The sequence below is a fragment of the Sparus aurata genome, chromosome 3, assembly GCF_900880675.1.
Source record: "Sparus aurata chromosome 3, fSpaAur1.1, whole genome shotgun sequence".
Classification (NCBI taxonomy): Eukaryota; Metazoa; Chordata; class Actinopteri; order Spariformes; family Sparidae; genus Sparus; species Sparus aurata.
The window spans coordinates 12,307,999-12,330,127 of NC_044189.1; the positions used below are offsets into that span (position 1 = coordinate 12,307,999).

General features: G+C 41.6%; 1 protein-coding gene across 1 annotated transcript; it reads right to left on the bottom strand.

The window, feature by feature from the left end:
* Positions 1-678: 678 nt before the first annotated feature.
* Positions 679-20,385, bottom strand: LOC115579035 (brevican core protein-like). Its single transcript, XM_030412490.1, has 14 exons — positions 20,164-20,385; positions 12,862-12,935; positions 12,316-12,693; positions 11,872-12,046; positions 11,556-11,683; positions 10,751-11,044; positions 9,660-10,493; positions 7,492-9,093; positions 3,168-3,275; positions 2,872-3,030; positions 2,704-2,786; positions 1,824-1,968; positions 1,506-1,688; positions 679-1,427 (listed from the first exon to the last, which is right to left on the bottom strand). The coding sequence occupies exons 1-14, from the start codon at positions 20,181-20,183 to the stop codon at positions 1,306-1,308; spliced, it is 4,305 nt and encodes a 1,434-aa protein (XP_030268350.1). The 5' UTR covers positions 20,184-20,385; the 3' UTR covers positions 679-1,305.
* Between the last annotated feature and the right edge of the window lie 1,744 nt (positions 20,386-22,129).

The window sequence follows — 22,129 nt, forward strand, 5'->3', positions numbered from 1 at the left end:
TCAAGCTTTCCTCAAGTTTTCCAGTAAGACTGACAAAACCGCGACGCAACGGTTCTGCTGCTTCTGATAGGTGTAGACGCACCTGTGCACAGTCACGTGCGTCACCTCACCTTTAATTTAGCATTTTGGTTGTCACTGCAGCCTGCACACTGATCATGCAGTTTGAAACATTGAAAAAGGTGCACTATGTAGTATTTGTCGCTGTTTAGAAGAACAAAGTTGCTGGTAGACTGTTTTTTTTGCTTTCCTTTTCTTTTTTGATTTTTAACGTGATAGGGAAATAGTCTCAGAAAAAAAAACCCCAACAAAAATAAATGAATGAATAAATAAATTGATGAATTACACCACCCAGGGTTTCCTGCATGAGGACAGGCCAGGGCCTAGTTTATCTATCCAATGGATTTTCCTACATTTAAGTGTCATCGCACTCTCTTTTTCTTGGGATTCATCAAAATCCTCCTTTTTCTGACTCCAAGCAACATTATGTAGAAATTGGTATTTTGTTTCACCTTTACATTTTCGAGAAGAACATGCCAACTACATCCGTCATTCATCTCAGATAATCCCTAAAAGCGATATCACGACTTTTCCCGGTAACACGTTGACCAAACAGTTAAAAATATCAGTCTGTGAGTCAGTCTGTGTCTATACACATGAAATAAATGGCACGCACAGCGCTAAGGGTAAAAAGGGAGAAGAATTTATTCTTTGTTCTGTTCTACAAAACTTTATTACAACATAAAGCTGACGAACAAAACTGTGTCGGCTGGAAATAAAAAGGTTTCTCTCAGGAAGAAAATGTGGGAAGCAATCACAGGTGTGGAAACTCATGTATGTACAGTATTTATTGACTGTTGAGTTTGAACTTTGTGCTTTGGAGTTTGAATCACACTGAAAACAAACATATCTGTTGGATACAAAGGTCTTGAAGATATTAGCACCATTTTATAGGAAGAACCACAAAGGGAACAGTTCTTATTACATCTTTCCTACCAAGGTAGACCGAGGGCTGGGATTTGGAGCTTTCTTTCGAGTGAAAAGGACTCGTCAGCTAATCAATGTATCCTCTTCATCGCTCTTCCTTTCATTACATTAAAACCTTAAAGTCTACGGTGGAAAATATTCTAAAGGACATCAAAAAGTAGGAACAGTTGTGCACTCAGGCTTCTTGGCTGAGAGGAAAACGTTGTGTCTTAATGCATCTGTGGTTTCGCTGTGTCCTGTTTGTCGTTCATTGGTAAAAGCATTTGATTCTTGTCATCTTCAGAATCTAAGAGAGGAAGACGAGGAAAGCATGGCTGACTTCTAAAACCGGATGTCCCAGTACTGCGGCGTCTCTTTAGTGGCTTCAAACTTGTCTTCGATGGCGGCAAAGTTGGTGTTTGTCAGCGACGTCACTTCAGGGTGTTGGGTAGGACCTCCCGCCTCTGAAAGATCATTCAAAATTTAGAAGTATTTCATGTTTTTTAAGATAAATAAATGGTTTTGATCTCTCTTTTTCTTACCAGGGATACAGAGGATCTGGGGTCTCTCCCACCTTCCTCCAGACAAACACCTGATCAGAGGATTCAGTCTCTGCTGGAAACCCTGAGCACAGTGATAACGCACGACCGCACCAGTCTCATATCTCTGTCGAACCTTTCCGAACATGGAGGCGTTTCGGACCTTTGGCGGTGGCCCACATGAGGCTGATGAAAAAGTTAAGAAGAGTTAGATCCTCAATGGGAGAACAACTCACGCGTGATGATGCAGCAGCGGAAAACAGCCACACGAGGGAGCTGAAAACATGAATGAGGAGCTCGAAATGTCTGTCATTTACTCACAGGTGCCTTTCTTGCAGGTGTATGCGAGGTGGTAGTTGCAGGGTACGTCGCTCCAGCGTCCGTCGTCGTGCCACACCATCACCACACAGTCTTCACCAGAGAGAAAATAGCTGTCTGGCTGCCCTCTGTACCAGTTCTCATACAGCTGAAACAACATGACAATTTGCATTTAAGGAAATAATCATCTGTTAAAAGTGAGTGAGTGAGTGAGTAAGAAATAGACATTTTGAGAAATGTTCTTGCTCATAATGTAGCAAGTATTTGTTAGATTAGGCAGATGGTTAGCTTAGCTTAGCATAAAGACTGGAAACAGGGGGAAACAGCTAGCCTGGGAACAAAGTCCTTCTACCTGCACTTCTGAAGCTGACAGGTTAACACATGAAATCTTGTTTGAGTTATCAGTTTGGAAAGTATATATATAAAAAAACACACAGCTACTTTTAGATGGAGCAAAGATAGCTGTTCTTCTTTATTCCAGTGTCTTTGCTGAGCTAACCAGCTGCTGGCAGTGGCCCCAAAATTTAACTTAAATTGTATAAGAGTGGTATTGATCTTCCGATCTACCTCTCAGCAAGTGTATTTCCCAAAATGTTTGACTTTTTCCTTAAACAGGAGTTACAAAAAACTTGATCGTGCTGATAAAAGCTCCTCCGCGGCCTCAGAAGAAATCAGACAGTGTTTCTGACAGACTGACTATGGTACTCTTTACAACAACTGATATGATCTGGAGGTGTATATGCAGGGGAATACCTTTTGTAAATTCTCAGTATTTAATAACACAGTGTTATTATTGAGAAAATGATATCATTAACGCTGCTGGAAAATGTCCATACAATGTTTTGGACATCTGAAAGCCTTCAAACACGTCCTGATTTCTCACCAGTGGGTTTCCATCAGACCAGCGGAAATCATCCTCGATGGTCTTATCATTCAAACCGGTCCACTGGTATTCTTTGTAGTTGTCTGGTGGATACAATAAGGCATAATATTTACTCCTCTGGACACGTAAATTACTCATAGAGGGTAAACCATGGCGGTCTGAACCTACTGTTGATGTAACTCTGCTCCTCAGGGGTCATGATGGACACCAGGTGAGCTCCCAGCATGCGACAGTGCTGCTCCGCCACCTCCCAGCTCAGGCGCTGGCCGAAGTGTCGGTAGCAGAAACCCTGGAACTTATCCCAGCCTGGTTCACAACGCTCCACATCTGGAAACATAACAGAGGGAGGAGACAGGAGAACAAAGAGTCTTTTCAGATGTCCCAACAAGTTTTATGCTGGCTGAACTGTTATAATTTACTTCTCCAACTTGTTTGACGTAAATTACAGAAGCAAGAGTGCTCACCGGTCTGACAGAAGTCTCCTCCGTATGTCGGCAAACAGAGACATTTGATCTCCCCGTCTCGGTCGGTGCAGGTGCCTCCGTTGAGACAGGGTTCTCCCACACAGGCATCTGAAATAAAACAGTGCCAGTTACGATTTTACTGCTGCTGAAACTGCATGAGAAACTGCTAGTGAAATATATGAACTATAAATACCAGGTAAAAAAGTGGATATAGATTAAAGATTGACGATGAACTAATTGCAACCAGTACATTTTACACATTTACAAAGGTAGATAAATATGTGCAGATAAACTAGCAATGGTGACATATTACAGGACACATCTTCAGATAAAAGGACATGTTGAGGTATCAGGATCCACGTGAGCCTACAGATGGCAGCAGAGGACAAACTTCAGAGTGTCTCATGAGGTCAAAATCTTGACGTCTTCCTCTGTCTTCTTTGGAGTTTTCTCCGGACTTTCTTTGTTTCCATCTTCGTGTCGTGACACTCTTATCAATAATGATAATTGTGTCAGTTGCGATTACACTGAGTGACTTTGTCGTTCTGTTTTCAAAAGACTGAAAGGAACAGGTGAAGTCAGGGGAAGTTTCGTTGTCCACAAAACATTTCATGAAACAAGTCTCCATCTACTTCAGTTGTTCAGGAGAATGCTGCGATGTTTTGCTGGGAAGCTCCAGGAATGTTTAGTGGACGACAAAACTTCACCTGACGTTCAGTCGACAAGGGAATAAGAAGATAATAACTAAATTTCATTTCTGGGATAACTTACCCTTTAAAGGGATAGTTCAACTAAACACAATCATGATTTCCTTTATAACCAGATTCTATTCCTAATTCAAACGGTTTCCTTTTGATTTGCGGACATTTGGAGCTACGTTCACCCCAGAGTACATTACAATGAATCATGTGATGTCTGTTGGGTTTAATGTGCCAAAACATTAGTCTTGGAAAAACACTCATCAAACACTCAAATCTGTCTTTTTTTGTTGACCTAAAGAAACTAAAGTGCAAATAGAAGATTATTTCAAGGAGGTAATACTTCAGTTATTTTAGAAATGTTTGAGAAGCCAGTTAATTGTTAGTGTAAGTTCCCATTACATGTTTTATTTTTGTAAAATTGGCCCCTGATACTGTGACTTTATGTTGTCAGACACTCATATGGATGATTACACCATACAAGAGAAACATGTCTGTACTTAAGGCCATGTGTCCCTGTGGAAAGGTAGCCTCGTTGTTTAAAGTCCTGAAGAAAAAGAGTGGTTGTAGTTCAGGTCTAATTTTCTAAATTTGTCAAAGAAGGCAAAATGGAGGCATGTGCGCCGAACTGAAATTAAACATTTTACAAGTGGATTCGGTTTATCCAATTCCTTTGACACACATAAACAAGAAGTCTGCGGTGTCTGTCATTATGCTGCACACTCTCATACCTTTGTCTTTTGTCAGTGTGTGTATGGAAGGTAATAACGGCTTTACACGAGTCAAATGAGAATCATATGTGCTGAAAATAAAAACATCATTCAGTGGTGAAGCATAAAAGGATTAAAGTGTACATGTATGCTGTGACCCATGTTGGCAATTTTTCAAGTTTGCAACAAAGGAAATACATTTTTATGCAAAAAGTCTGCACTATTTCTTGTGTTTGTGTAGTTTTCAAACAGCACAACATCATACATTGCTTGTAGGTGATAATGTGAGCTTAGTAATGAATGATGGCTTCATCAACTATCTTGCTCTGCCTTTTTTCAGGTTAAGATCAGCAAAATGAAGGTGAGATTTAACATCAGAAATAGCAAAGTAATCTGCACGCTCTCATCAGTGCAGTATTCATTTATTGAGAAAAGCTTTCAGACATCTAAAAAAGATCTAGAGGTGGGAGGCTGCTTTTCTGATAGTTCTGATAATAAGACCTGTTTAAAAATGATTGCCTTGTTTGAAAATATTGCCTTTACTGTTACAAGCTACTCTGTCCTAAATGTCAGTGCAAATGTGGTGAGTGAAGCTGTCGGACAGGGAGTTTCTATTACCACCATAATGATGGCTGTCAAGGAGTTGTAAGTGAATATGAGTCTGTTTTGCAGTCCAGTCACCAGGATAAAATGTTGGCAGTTAATGTTTCTGCAAACCACAGAAACGTTCACATTTTTACATGTCAGTTTTGTGACAATGTCCAGTCCTATCTGTGGCAACTAAAACCAGATATTTTGGACAGGAAGTCTGGATATCTTGAGCCGTGTTTTTTGGCAACCAAAAGAGGTATTTAAAGCCAAACAAATAACCTTTTCCGGACCCCGACTAAGTCCGATCATAAGCAGAGTGTTGTCAAAAGATAAGATTGAAAATTTTACCTACAGAAACATTACATTGCAACAAATGTTAAATTCAACATATTCCGTGGTTTGCAAAATTGTACATTGCCAACATTCATTCTGGCTACTGGGTTGTGTTTTGTTTTGTGCACCACTTTAGTCTGTTCAAGTTCAAGTTTAAGTTTTTATAATCAAAACTGAAGCTGCCCACTGTGTTGAAAGGCAATTCCTATGAGTTGTTTTTCTTTTAATGATATTCACATGTAGCACTATTCTATGGAAGCCAATTGCTGCAAGGAAAACAACATTTTCACTAGATAGAATAAAAAATACTGTTAAATCAAAAAGATAGTATAATAAGTCAAAGTCTTTAAACACCTAGGTGATTAATTTGGATGTCCATATTTTTTAAAAATGTTGTTTCTGTCATCAGTACTTTCGCATAGTAAGCAAATATTACAGAGTGAAAAACAACATCATTTGTTTTTCGTAACAAGGTCATTTTCTTGATTGTTTATGTCTGTCATCACACTGCGTTATATGACAAAGGCCTAAAAATTTTAAAGACACCTTGTGACCAAGGTGACTAAACCTAAACCTCAATTGCTCCCTGCACTGACTGACTGCTGTAAATATTGGAGTTACCATCTTAGAACTGAAGCTGTTATATCCATCAGTGTTCTCTTCAAATCCACCAGACTCCATTGAAAAAAAACAGTAATTTTACTTCACAGAACATGGGAGTTGCTGGTCTAACGCTGCCTCGATCCATTGGTTTGTTTGTAACTTGATGTTATAACATATTCATACATATTCATGGTCGCCAGTGCGAATTGTTTTGATGTGACATATTCAGCCAAACATTTTACATATATGTGTTGTTTATTTGTCACATCTAAGGTGTGTAAAGGCCTTAACTTTTCTTTTTTTCTGCTTTTTTTTTTGTTGGCAGAAATGGGCTTCCTTATAATGCACCTCTCACTACAGCTTTCATTTCTAGCAAAGGGGAGTAACTAGTGAGGGAACATGATAGGTAAACAAACAACAGATTCATCGACTGACAGTGAGACAAGAAACAAACATACATTAGTGATTTTATCATTCTTACACCTAAAAACACAACACTGTACACATCTCGGAAGATCATGATTAAACAACTGAACATGACTTGAGTATGAAACATTAAAGGAGGACCAGTAAAGGATCTTTAAAAATGTATTGCTAAATACTACCACTCACAACAAACATTTGTGCTTATAAACATAATAACACTCTGTGCTTCTGGTACTAGACCATCTACATTAGCAATAGAAGTGACTGCGATAAAGAGAAGAGTTTTGCTGACCTGAAAGTTATGGATTAAATATAAAACAATATTGATGCTGCCCTGATCAGTGCTGTTGTATTAAACATAATTTGCGTTTACATTCCAGGTAAAGATCAAGTCTCTTTCCAGATTACTGCAAAAGATACTGTTAGCAAGACGGAAGAAAAGTGATGGTGAAGAGAATAATTTGCACTTGTCTGGTGCAGAGATGCAAAGAAAATCCAGTGATCAAGATACTGAGAAAAGTTTAACCGACGCTATTGCCATCACTCATCGTAGAAGAAGCACTGAACCACTCATTCGTAAACACACCGGTATATTACAGTACTTCACAGAAGTCAATCTTTGGATGAGGAAGAAAACACCATGCACAACAAGAGTGGACTGTTGACAAATGTCAAATGGGAGCTGTCCCACCGTGAGTATCTCGAAGGGGAGGTGGGGTCATGAGGGGAGAAGGGAGGAGTGTTTTAAGGTGAAGCGCGAGGAGTCAGAAGGGTGAGTAGTGGGGCTTTCTGAGACAAAAAGTGAAACGTGGGAAGTCATTCGAAAAAGGAGGTGGGAGGTGTTTTACAGAAAATGGAGCAAAGGTAGGTTGGGGCAGAGGACAGACCAGGGATTTTAGTGCATCATTGCGTCGAGTAGCAAGAGGAGGACGGTTAGGCTGATGAGAGTGGCTTTAACATTACCTGAAACTTTCCCTGTACCGCCTACAGCCGCCCGCTCATTGGGCAAGATAAGCAGGGTGGGAGGCTGGGTGAGACTAAACTCAACATCCACCAGACCTTGATCCACTGGAGGGATGAAGGCCGTCACCTGCCGGGGCTCAGCTGTCTTGTGGGTAACCTTTGGTGCTGAGGTGGTCGGCGGGCTCCAGGTGCGTCTGGACCAGTGCGTGGTGGTCGTGGCAGTCGTGGTTGTCATCTTTGTGGAAGCAGCAGTAGGTTTTGTGCTCGAGGAGGAATCTGGAGCTGCTGTGGAGGTTTTTCTGTTCTGCTCTAGATCGTTCAGAGACTCTTGGGGTCCAGTGGTGGTGGACAGCAGAGCCCAGTTAGATGTTTCTAAATCGAGAGGAAAGACAGTAAAATCCTCTTCGAGGGTAACACTTGCTTCCTCTTCAACAGTTGGGGTAACGTTAATGCTAGCTTCTTCTTCAACAGTTGGGGTAATGCTAGCTTCTTCTTCAATGGTTGGGGCAACACTAGACTCTTCTTCAAGATCAAGAATCGGGCTAACGTTATCTTCTTCTTCAATGGCAAGGGTTGGGGCAACATGAACTTCTTCAAAAGTTGGGGCAATGTTAGCTTCTTCTTCACGAGATGCAGTAATGTTAGCTTCTTCTTCATGTTCAAGGGTTGGGGCAACACTAGATTCTTTATCAAGGGATAGGGTTGTTGGGATGTAAGCCTCTTCTTCATGGGATACAGTAATGTTAGCTTCTTCTTCATGGGATGCAGTAATGTTAGCTTCTTCTTCATGGTCAAGGGTTGGTGCAATGCTAGATTCTTTATCAAGGGATAGGGTTGTTGGGATGTTAGCTTCTTCTTCATGGGATGCAGTAATGTTGGCTTCTTCTTCATGGGATGCAGTAATGTTGGCTTCTTCTTCAAGGGTTGGGGTAGCATTTGTTCCTTCTTCAACTGAAAAGGAAACTTCCTCTTCAAGAGTTGGGTAAACTTTAGTTTTGTCATCAAGTGTTGGGGTTGCTGTAGCTTCCTCTTCAAGAGTTTGATTGACTTTATTTTCCTCTTCAGTGATTTGGCTGATATTAACACCCTCTTCAATGGTTGGAGTAACTTTAACGTCTTCTCCCAGACTAACTGTCCCAGGTTCTTGTCCACTAGCCTCTTCATACCCAGCGGTCGCAGACTCCAAATACACTCTGTATCCTGTTGTTTGGTACCGTGGTGTGGAGGGATCAGTCGGCAACTCAGTGAGAGACTCAGTTGTAGTTGAACTTCTTCCAGAAACAACGCTGGGTCTAGATCTTGTTGGGTGCAGCTGTTTTTCTTCATTTTCCATAGTGATTGGGTCTTCAAACTCCAAGCTTGTACTTCCCTCCTGTCTAGAAATGGGTGATTCCCACAACTGTGGTGCTGTTGAGAAGATATCCAAGCCAGTTTTGCCTGAATGGTGTGACACTGAGGAGAGCATCAGATCGGGGACCACAGTCTGAGACTCAGCAGGAGCACCGCTAGCAGAAGCAGAAGGTGACGGTTGTGTAGTGGACCCGGAAGTAGAAGACTCTGATGTGGAGGTGAAGCTGACTTCTTCAGTGTCAAGGTCACTCTCTAAGAAAGAGCATAAATCATTTTTAGTGCTGTGAATTCACCTATTAAAGTGCTATATTCTTTGCTGAGCATTAGATGAGAAGATTGATACCTCTCTTGTGACCAAGGGCCAAATTAGGGCCATAACCTACACAAGTGGCAGATTGCAAACTGTACCTTTCCCCTTAATCACAACAACTCCTTCAGTTCACAGCTATGCCTCTGGCATGTCATGATATTATTGATTGAAATTGGTTGATCCAAGCCTGAATAAGTGTCATAATTTGTTTTACAGGACAAAAACATGTTACACAATAAGACAGGGGAAGTGATCTAAAAGGGTTAAAAATGCATTTTCCATTTCATCCAGACTTTAATTCAAATAACCACTGAATTAACACAAATATGATAAAACATGCTGCTTTGTGAACCGTCTGCTGATTGTAGCTTCATATTTACCACCCAGAGCTGGAAGAAGCTTTTTTCCCCAAAAAATATCTAATAACTTCTTAAAGATATTAATATATATATTTAGAAAAATACATTTCTTTCTAAGACTTAAACAAGAAAATATATGCTTGACATACCTTGAGAAATATCTCCAGACCCATCCAGAGGAGCCCACACTGAGGTCAGCTCCTTGATGGAAGATTTTGTAGTTTGTGTTGGTTGTGTAGCAAGTTCTTGTTCTTTCGAGGCTTGTGTTGACAGAGACATCTGCACAGGATCCTCTACTACTGCCTCCTCCAGCTTCACCTGAACCATGGGGTCATGGGTCACTTCCCAGAAATTCTCCTCTTGAGTGCGATTGCTGTCGGACTCGGTGTAATTGGCCTGTGATCTGTTAAGATTCAAGTTGATCTCTTGTATTTCTTGAGAATCCTTTAGTCGCTCTGATGTATTCTCCTCAGAATTTGTGTCTGTAACTGTCTGGTTATGTGTTTGAGGCTCATTAGTGGATTCCGGAAACTCTGTGGTGATTTCAGGCTCAGACTCTGAAAAGGTGAAGTTAAGATTGTGGTGGGAATCTGTCTGATTAGAAACACTGAGCAGTAACGATGTGTTTTGTGGGGAATCGTATGTCTCTGTGGTGCTAATAGTGCTGTTCATCGGTGCTGTAGGATTCTGGGAGCTCATTTCTGTAGGAGATGAAGTTTCATTATGTGCTTGGAGAAAGTCCAACGTAGGTGTGGTGTTTAGGGAAAACTCAGTTGTGTCTGTTGGGCTCTCCTCAGTGGAAGGGCTAGAGAAAAGGGGGAAAGATTCGACTACCCTTTGAGCTTTGAGCTCCACCTGTTCTGCATGTTGGTTCAGTTGCAGCTCTTGATCTGTTTCCACAAGAATAACAACATCCTGTTTGATGTGCACAGGCTCTGTGGCCATATAGTCCATAGGAGAGTCAGTATGAGTGTCTCTTTTATCTGTAGAGGACAGAAATGTGATAAAAAAAAATAATTGATTTAATAATTATAAATGCACATTTATTATGCTTTCTTTTATTTATACCTATTGTTTGTAACATCTGTTGAAAAAGCTTTAAACATAATAATAAGGAGCAATGGCTGTCTATATCCTGGTTAAAATCTTGTGCAAATTAATGTTACTAAAAAGTTTGCAAGCATATCCAACACATTTTGACATGTGATTTAAAGAACTTTTTGAGACACAAACTTCTCACCTTTGAAACAATAAACATCATGAAGGCTGGAAGGCTCTGGGAAGCCGGTTTGGTTGCTGAAGCGGTAGAGTGTTTTGACGCCTGGCTGAGGCCCTCCGCAGCGATCTCTAGGGGTTATGATGGGGTAGCGGACACTGCCGTCGGACAGCCAGCCGGGGCTGCAGCGGTCCAGACCTTCACTCCATGCCAAGTACAGCTGAGCTGTTGTAGCCAGCTCTGCTCCGGTAGCTCTGCAGTATGACTGCGCTTCATCGAACGACAGCAGCTGTGGGACGGAGTCATGAAACACCTCCCCTGAAAATATGAAATATGTTCATAAGGATCAATTACTTCATTTTACATGATTATGTAGATATAGCCTGAGCAATTATTAGGAGTTATCAGTAGATTGTCCACAAGAGGGCACTAAGTTCATTTTTTCAACTAGGAAATGCAAATTTGAAAAAATCCTTATCAAAAAGGTAAATTAAATAAAAAGTCAGATATATTGTTATTGTAATTCTAAGAGCTATATCGTAGGGAACTGGACATGTTTCAGTTTCTTGAATATGTTTCACCTCTAATCTGAGAGGCTTCTTCAGTTCTTACTAACCTGAGGGGTGTTGCAGGCTTTTAAATCCTGTGTGGGAGTGTCCTTACAGAATCATACGGGCACTCGCACACAGGGTTTAAAAGTCTTAAACTCCCTTCACCTTAATCAACATATTGTCATTGTAGTGTTAAAGATATCTATAAATCAGAATAGCTTTAAAAAATCTAGCAATGATATAGCTTTAGTTATATATTATTAGATTATTAATCATACCTTCAGTTTCCTCCACATAACAGTAAACGTCAAAGAGATCCTCTGGATCCATTGTCCCATAGTTTCTCACTCCTGGTTGGCCATCCATGTCTCCATAGCAACCTTCGCGGGGCACTTGGATTGGGTACCTGCAAGAGTATAAACAGCCAGCATTTCTCAAAGTGAACTTTGTAAACTTGATATTAAATCCCAGAGGTGATTCCGTCCTTTCAACAGATACCAAACACACTTTAGGCTGAGTGTGAATAAGAGGTTGGAAAACACGTCTGAACGTGGGCTCCATTCAGCTTCAGTGTAATGTTGGGTGATGAGATACCTGACAGACTGGTCTGCCAGCCAGCCTGCATCACACTGCTCGTAGCCGTCGTAATAAGCTGCCAGCAGCTGGTCAGGAGTGGCAATTTGTGCCCCGATGGCCTCGCAAGCCCTCTGGGCCTGAGGGAAGGAAAACGCATAGCGGCCCAGAGCATCTCTATAGTGGAATACAACCCCTAAACACACACACAAAAGCACATGTTAAACACTCAAGGAACAACTGTTTTTCAAAACGTTATGTTTTGTGAGTTCTGGATCAGTTGTTGAAGGTGGCAGCAGCCCACAGTGTGGCATTGAACAGCGACTGTATGACAAAGGTCAGACAAGTCTATCGTTAGTAAGCTGCAAGGGTCATGTTGATTTGGTGACATATGATGTTTTGGGAGTCACTGGCAGTCTACCTATTTAGTCCATTTAATATGAGGACGTGTTTTAATTTTGTTACCTTTGACCTTGAGCTCTACGAGGTCGCTGGCGTCCTCCAGGCCCTGCTGCACCTCGCAGCGATAGTGACCCGAGTCACTGGAGCGTAGATCTCCCAGCCAAAGCGATAGTTCATCGGGGGAGGAGGTGTAGTTGAGCCAGGCAGCGCGGTCTCGGTACGCCTCATTTAACTTCACCCTTTGACCCCGCGCCACCAAGATCTGTGTTTCCACTCCGCCGGACACCACAGTCCACTTGACCCGAGGTACAACAGGGGCAGAGGAGGAGGAGGTGGGTATGGAGGACAGCGATACCAAGCAGGGGATGGAGATGGAGCTGCCCAGTGGGGCAGAAACTGGACCTGAGTGGGGGATGTTCACCTGGAGCTGCCTAACATCATCTGCAGGAAAATAAAAGCATGCAGAGCGTGAAGAGTAGAGCAGCTCTGTACATTTGCCGACAACAGTGAATCATGGTGTTACTTTAAAATGTACCTTTGTATTATTTTCTTGTAACTGTAGGTGGATGAGTGCTAAAAGTGAGAGATCATGGTAAAATGTAGACGTACCAAATGCAGATGTAGTTTGTGTGGGGAAGGCCAGAGTGAGGCGGCAGACTGCGACGAGAAGTATTTGGACATGTCTGTGGTGAATAAGAGGAGAACACAGTAAAAATCAAGTAAGATCAAACATGACTCAGATAAAGATTATTAAAGCAGTCCTGAAGTAATATCAGGGAAAGAAAGGGACACACAAATGATACAGATTATTTCTAATTTCCACACATTTTTAACCTTAAAGGCAGAGCGATGTGCCGTGTTGGTTCAGCCTTTCAGCAGATCTGCTTCACTGATCCATCCAAACCGATTTACTGCACTGTGAAAGGTCACAACATTCACACATTTGTGAAACCTTTACTACAGCATCTACTGTGGTTTTTAGTTTTGCACATGTATTAATATGCAGCTGGATGAAGATCGCACTGTAATGATCTGATTTTTTTATAAATTTATGATTTGTATATTATTTGTTTGTCTTGAAAATCCATCCCGCAGTTGTTGAGATATTTCAGTCCAGACCAAAGCAGCAGAAACTAAAAATAAAGATCATAATATACATAATGGGTAAAGGTAGACAATAACATAAAAATTACACTGAGAGGTGTTTTAAATTTAGCCTACTCTTACTGATACACATTTGAAAGGGACAGCGCTCATTGATCAACAGAAAAAAAGTTACGTAAATGAGCCGAAATCCATCTACAAGTCCACTCAGCATAATGCAATAAAATGCAACAGCACCAGAGAAAAAAAGCCCCCAACATGACAGTTACAATAAAAATGTCAGTGTAAATAAAACTGTACATTAATACCTTCATAAACGTTGAATTTATTCTAGGACTATTGCAGTTGACTGCATTAGATTTAGCTAAGTGTACTTAAAAGGCTGGCGGCTGAGCTGTGCATCGGGAGAAAAACCATGTAGCCTGCTCAATTTGGCAGAAAGGTTCATTGTTTTATAGACTTCGTAACTCTGGAGCAGAATCTCTGAGTGAAACACTAACACACAGACACAGAGATGTATCTCAAAGCTAAACCCTGAAACATAAAGAGCAACTTCTCTGGTTTTCAAAAGGAAGCTGAGAGCACAAGCTCCTGACCACAAGCCATTCATCACCTCCGGGAGCTAATGACACGGCGTCTCAGCCCAGCGGCATCCTGCCAGCCCTCCGTCACCAGCCTGGCCCTGTTATTAACCCAGCAGGCATGGCAGGGCTCTCACAGTGACCTCACACAACCTCCTGAGGCAGCCATGATGAAGCTGCAAATGTTCATTCATTATTAAAGAGCAGCGCTCCGGCTCCAAATTACTTTTCAGGGTTGATTGGGTCAAAAGTGCCTGTTGAATTCAGAAAGGTGGCACGATCTTTATGCTGATGTGCAGTCTTCTCAGGTCTTCACGTCAGCATTTGGATTTTGCTTAGGACCACACAAGTATTTATAGAACCAACAGTATTATGCATTTTCAAAAATATTAAATATTTGATGCCATTATTCATCCATCCTAACTTTGCACTGGTAGGAAATCGTGAAACAATAAGAGGAACAACTTTCACACACAATCTGACTCCATGACAGACTGATTTGACTTGCAGCTTTACTGTAAAAATTCAGATAAAATCCCAAAATAATTATAGTGAGTCAGTAGATATAATAATATTGGCAACAATCTTTACAATCAAGAAAACTGTTATGTCTTAAACAGTTTTCTTGATTGTAAAGATTGTTGCCAGATTGTAAGCAAAACCTGTTCAGATATGAACATTTGCAGATTTTCTTGAATGTTTGTGATTGAAGAAATGAATATGAAATATAAATGAAATTAAATAGTTTTTGGACATTAGGAACAAGTGAAATGAAGATGTTAACTTTGGTTTTAGGAGCAGATTAACTTATAATACAAATGCAGCCTTAAAGGCGGGGCTAGAATAAGTATTACAGCCCAGTCAGCAGGTTCAAATGTTAGCAATTAGCATTCCTGCCAGCCACTGATAAATTCTGATTTGTACATGTTCTAGGGTACGCACCATACTGACATTTCCACAAAACATGTCATATCATGTTCAAGTTACACATTCATGATCTGACTTTCATAGTGGCCAATGGAGGCAAGGTGGCAAAGCCGTAAAGCCAGCGTCCGCAGTTTGAGACTGAGTTAAGGGGAACTTGGAACAATTTCCATGGAGAAAATGGTATTTAATGCAAAAATATGATGTTTGTCCTACCCTGGCTAGAGGATTTTTTCTGGCAAAACCTAACCAAACCTAAAGAGTGTGTGTGTGTGTGTGTGTGTGTGTGTGTGTGTGTGTGTGTGCCAGCCTCATTAATTTCTGCCAAGATTAAGTTTTAATAAACCAACATGAGATGGCAGTATGCGTCACTCAGCCTCCCGTATACACAACGTCGGACGTCCAAACAGACATTCATATAGAACACAAGTGCTCAGGATGGTTCAGAATCTATTGGATGAAGCAAAATGAATACATATCACAGAGGTCAGAGCCACAGTAAGTATAACAAGCACTGATTAAGTCGACCTTTCTGCGTCTGTATATGACACACATCCCAAACACAGCTCTCTAACTTGTGTCAAATTAAATGGCCTTCATTGACGGCTGAATAATTGTTGTCTGTTTCGTCGCCAGCTGGGCGGACTCCACGGCACTGGTATCACTATTAGTATTCTTGACAAGAAAACTTCTCACAAAAAGCGAGCAGTGGGCCAGGAGGACAGCTGCACACTGTGCTTTCACTTCATACCAACTCCCTTACAAAAGGCCTCGGGGGAAAATTAAAGGACGGGCCACTGGCACACTTGCTTGCTTTTTCTCTTTCATTTCTCTCGCTCTTTTCAGGGATGGAAAGGGAAGTTTTAAACCACTAAGAATCGCTCTGGAGCAGGCTTTGTATAGAAGGGCCGGCCGCATTGAGACACAGCACACTGTTTGCAAGGGTAGAACTGATGTGAGAGGGTGCTTATGTATGACTTTGTGCATTCAGATTGATGACGGAGGAGAAAATGCCGGTTGCTGCTGATTATTTTGTGACTTTTTTTAGGTCACATTTCCACTTTGGCCTCGCTGTCGCCAGGCGCTCTGCAGCTCTGCTCTTTTTAACAAGAGTAACAACGAAGACAAGTCGAGCTCAAATCAATGCCACACACTGCATTTACAGGTCTAGAATCTGCAGTCAGTGCATTACCAACAAGCAGAACTAATCCAGTCTCCTCCTGCTGCTACTGCTGCTGCAGAATCAGACAAGTCAGCTGCAGACTATCACCATCAGTAGAGGAAAAACCTGAAAAATCAGCTCAAAAATAACTCCATATGTGAATGCAATAAACAACAGTAAGGCCAGGAAGATCCAGTTAGATGCTGAGACCGCCGTCACTGCCGCGCTGACAACTACAGCTTGCTCACTACATGTTGTGGGTGGCCCTCTGCAGTGTGCTGCATCAAGGTCAGTTCAGGCAAACTCTGTCACCACTAACAAGCCGGAAAATGACTGCTGATCCCAGTTTAGTCTGGTCAGACATGCAGAGACACTGGTTTGACTGTTTTTACAAGGAAGGTATTCACATTATCTCAACTTCCTTCCCACCATACGACCGCTTGTTCCACTCCTTTCATCTCCAGTCTCTATTACCTAGTTGATATTTTCTAACCTGAAACAAAGATGTTCTGATGTTTAAAGATACCTCTGTGTATCATCCAACTTGAAGCTCAAACCTTAAAAAAAAGGAAATAGAGAGGTAGAGTCATCCATTAAGCGGAAATCCCGTTGGTTCGAACCCTAGAGTCATCGCTGCATGTCAAAGTATCCTCGGGCAAGATTCCGAGTCCCCAAAAAAACGCATGTCATTTACCATTTAGGATCATTGGAGTTGCTCTATCGCACACAATTGCAGCAAGATCTTATCCGCGGGTAATGCTTGAACATAAAGCACAGCTAATGTCACATCTTCATCAGAGGAGGAAGTGGCAGTTTAGGCGTTTAAATTGATGGATATGGTAGTTGTCTCTCGGGGGGGAAAGGATGGAGTTTTAAAGCTGGTTGTAACCACTGTTCTTAAGGTCAAACAGGGGTGGCGGTTTTGTAGCTAGCTAAAATAACCTTGGCTTTGTCCGAATTTCAGAGTACAAGAGTGGTGTTGTGATATCGTAATTTTGTAGGCTAAACCTAAGCCTGTAAAGACGGACTAGTGAGTATCTGAGCCTCCGTGTTCGGTGCGATGACATTTTAATGTCCCCGACAACATCTGTAGTCTCATTTAGCCACTTGTTAGCAACTGCTGTTTTTTAAGACTTATAAGAGCTCTATAATGAAATTGTGAGACATTTAATGATGTATTTTATGTTGCAGATCAAAATGTTTAAATAGCTTAAGCCTGTGGTAACCACAGACCTTATTTCAGGCATCTAACCAAAAAACCATTTAAAAGACCCATTGATTTTGAGACGAGGGAACAAGAAGTACAAAACGCTAACTGATTTCTGTGTTTTAGGACTACAAACTACACCCCTCTGTAGGATAGAAACTTCTGACTTAACACAAAGTGCTGTTTAATAATGATAATAACACAGTGTACCTCAAATTACAAAATGTATTACATCAGGCTTGATGACCATTATCAGTTGTTGTCAATGCAGTTGATGTTAGCAGGAGGGTTTTATTTCTCTGGCAATCTTATTATTACCAGAATGCAATTGCCATTTATCCCATGGAGACAGAAGAGCATGGATTCACAACTTCACACTATCGATCAAGTCATCAAATAAAGAACACTGCGTCATTTCCTGGCAACTAGTGGTGCCTCCTTCATCAGCTAAAATTAGCAACCTGCGCTCCAACCCTGCCTGTCTGCATTGATAAGAAGGGAGCGGTACCAAGTGTAGCAATGTCCCCGCTGGACTTCAGTAACATTTTGGGTGTCATATGCCAACAAAAGGGGAATGCAACATTGGAATATGATGAAATACTGGACTGTCAGCCACAAATCAGCAATAACAATTTAACATTAGCCAGCTAGCTAGTTCTCTACCGCAACGTCAGCAAACCGGTGTGATTCTTTAATGCTTGTTGTAGGGAAAAGCAGCAGAGTGTGTTTAATAGGTCTAAAAAACTACTACTGAGGGATGGTCAAGGTTGACAAGGGGGATGCATTTCTGAGATTTTGGGAGGTGGCACCACTAACCCACAATTTCCCCTCCAATCAGCTACTGGTCATCTTTCGCAAAGGACGTTGGCCCTGTTTGACCTTACAGACATTCTTCACTCATCATCCCTCCTCAGTCCCCACACTATCAAACATAACACCAACACACATCTCATTAGTTGCACTTACTCCCCAACCCCACCACCCCAGAAGCTAAAGTATGCAGACATCTCCAATAAGCCCCCGTCTGTCTCCAAACTAGACGGCGTCTATGTCAACGGATGTTTTCAAACCTGCATAAACATATCCAAAAGATGTCAATCCAACATCTTTGCCAACATTGAAAAGAAATCCACTGGAGAGCCAGAGTGAACTTTAATTACTGGTAATGTTCAAGTGAAATCCTTACAGGGATACAATATAACTTCAGACATATTTTCAAACTTCAGTCACAGACAATCTAGAGAACTTCTTATGGTTCAAATTCAAGTTTTTATGAGGGCCAAATTTTACTCCATGCAGCAAAGGCTAAAGGTTGGACTTGAACCCTGAGTCTGATCCTCAGTAGCTTGAATGAGGCATGCACTTTACCAGGACAACTTTAAGAAGTTGAAGTCTGAAATTTCATTATAAAAACGTTCATTTTGAGGCCTGTAATGATGTAATGTGGACATCAATTATGAACGTTGAAAAGACGTCTAAAAAACTTTAATTCTGGCTCTCCAGTGGATGTCTTCAAAGTCGACAAAGATGTAGAACTGATGTCTTTTGGATATGTTTTTGCTCACTGGGAAACACCGAACTATCACAGGTTTACTTCAGGCAGCAGTGTGTCTTTATGATCCTCTCATTCTTACTCAACTACACAATACTACTTTTGACTTGGATTACAAAGTGGACACTACTTAAGCGAGTATTTAGAGGGTATTGGCTGAAATTATGACGTGGGGAGTGATGCAGGAGTCTAGAAGCAGTCGACTTATTTTTAGGAAAATAGTGCAACCGCATCTAAGGACTTCAGCTTCAGTCACTCTACCTGCTGCCTCTTGATCATTAGCTTTTGATCGTCTACCTGCTGCCTGCACCTCTGTTTAAACAGCCTTCCTTGTGCAACATCAAGTTCACCGTCCCAGCCTATTAATAAACTGTTGACTGAACATCAAAGTGTTAAAAGCCTCTTAGCCAAGATATCCTGTGTCGATATGAGGGTGGAGTTTATGGCGGGGATGTGGGTCTGATCTGTAGAAATGTGGCAAATCATCAAGAGACACATCACCAAAAGACACATCAAGATCGGACCGTTACAAACTTCGGCAACAGATTTTGTAAAAGTTAGGTCAGAAATCATCAGATAACCACATCAGTGCTTTGAGTTCTACTTTCTCCACCGGCCAAAGAGCCAGCGGACCATCAAATAGAACACAGGGGTGCTTAAAAGTCATTCAGCTGGCCCTCTCTCCATCTGTCTCACTCTACCTGTCCATTAAGTAAGCCCACCTGAGCCCTGGGATGGAAAAAATGAACAGAAGGGGCCAAAGAGTGCACTTAAGACAGAAAGCAGCTTTTTGTGTTCCCTGCAGGGCAAACAAACAACACTTCAGCGCATGCATGTCTGAATCCCAGAGAAAATAGCATCTTATTATTATTTTTTTTAAAAGTGTTGTCTGGATCACATAAGGGTTGTTTTTTTCATATGTATAAATAGAGTGCAGTAAGTCAGCTTTAAGTAGTTTCCAATCATCACACTGCTCCACAATCACTGAGCAATCGAAACATATGAATCAGCTCCATTCTCTGCTGAAACACAGTGGGTGGGTTCAGGGGGGGGGGGGGAACGTAAATAAAGCAACAACAAAAACAACAACAAAAAGTTAAACTCAGGCTACATAAGTGCGTCAGTTCCTCTAAATTACATTTTATGGGGAGAAAATGAACCACCGGCCACGGTTTCAGGACCTCCTCTGAGGACAGCAACTCCCGCGATGCAATTAACTTGTAAAGGGGGTCATTTTCTCCAGCGACTCCATAATTTAACATGACATTATGAAATTTACAAGAACTTGACCGCAACATCACAGTGAAATGAACACACTGAAGCCCCAAACAACAATAAAAAAATAAATACATAAAAAAAAAAAAAAAAAATAGAAACCTACCGGATTCTTCTCAGCAGCATTTTTCGGATGATGCAGGATGGATTGACTTCTTGGCTGTTTAAAGAAAAAGTATTTTCCCGTCAGCTGCTCTCAGCTTGCTGCAGTGCGACTGTCCTGTGTGAGGGCTGAGGCGGCTGTGCCGGATGCTCTGCTCTGCTCTGCTCTGCAGGTATCACTGCTGTCCGACCGACTCCGAGAGCTCGCAGAGGGGAAAAAGGAGGGAGTTGAGAGAAAGTGAAGGCACATACGAAAACCCCCGAACTGCCCACTTTTTTCACCCAGCAGCCGGGATGGGGATGGCGCACGCCTGTCAAGTGGGACTGGGAGGGATGACATCTGGGATAAACCGACGTTATAGGCTGCGGAGTGAAGCCCGCACTCGCACAGGAGATGAGGTGATCTATATGTTTGGTTTTTTTTTTTCTTTCTTCTTCCCCTGCAGGGAAACGACAAATGCGTTGAGCGTCATTTGGGTAAAACAGGGTGAGTTGAGTCAGCAGTGCCACAGAGAGGATGATGATGATGGTGATGATGATGATGCAGGTACTGATATTGCAGCACGGTCACCTATACAGGAGGAAGAGGGGGATGACAGCAACACTTCATCTGCATCAGTTAAGTGGACTGTTGGTTTTCCTAAAGGTGCACTATGTAGTTTGGGGAGGACATTGTAATCAGAAGAGAAAGATCTTTATAGACTGATTTTGTTCATGCCTGAGCAAACTAAACCCCAACATTATTTCTTACTGTCTTACTTTGTTTATATTTTGGCGGACCCTGCCACCTTTCTAGCTTCAAAGAGTGACCTTATTGTCCTCGCTCGTATATTCAGTTATCGACAAAATAAATATCTCAGAGTTTGTATTATTACCTCATTAATGTTTTAAATATTCAAATTCTGTGTTTGGATTTCTTTCTCCAAAACTACGTAGTAGCCCTTTAAATCACCTTCGTCACTGGAGAGAAGCTGCTGCACCATTCGCAACCTCAATCTGCAACGTGTGTGTTTGACACCAGCATTTGATTTGAGACCAATAAAGTCAATCCAGCGTGTCGTAATTTAAAGGTGCCTGAAAACCTCCTCATCCTGGAACACCAGAGTTCCTGGGCTCAAGGCATACAGCAACACCAAAACACTCTGCGGTTGCTCTGAGGCCTCCATTCCAGGCAGAGTCAGCTATTGGAGCCGCTAGCTGCACGACTGACTAAGCTAACAAGCTAATGGAAAGTAGAGTTAGCAGCAACGAGCAGTTACTCTGGTGATATGCTGATATTTGTTTGTGTAATGACTTTACGTTACTAGATATCTAGTTAATGTCATGAGAAAAAATGTATCATTTTAGGCATTTTGGGGCGTCACAATATACTGATATTGGTTAGGGTTAGGGTTATATTGGTGATAACTGTGAGAATACAGATCAAATATCGATATTGTGTTGGTAATACACACTTGATAATAAGCAGTTGCCTCTGAAATCCTTTCCATCTTTATTCCCGCATTGTCATAGATGACACAGATCGCCGCCTGCAATGAAACATTAAATGCAAGAAGAAGACGACGGTAGCTACCCACCGTGAGAAGATATCATCATATTGTCAATTATTCTTTTTCCCCTTTTTTTGCAATATAGGCTGTACAATCTGTGCTTTCCTGAGCATTCATAGACGTTTTTGGTGGGACAACATGTCCACCCACTGATCCCTAAATAACAAACCAGCCTGCCGTCTCTGTCTCCTCATAGATCTGACAGCCTGCACCTCAGTTCTGCTTACACCTGCTCACCAAAGCACTGCTCTGTGCTCCATAGCGCTAAATGTTATGGATACGATTTGTATTGTGTTTTAAAGAGAAGATAATAAGGTTAAGAGAAAGGGATGCTGTGATTTTGTGGCACAAAGCGCAGACTTTAAAAAGGAGATGTTCTTGTGGTTTGCGTGTCCTTCACTGGCACTAATCCTTTACATA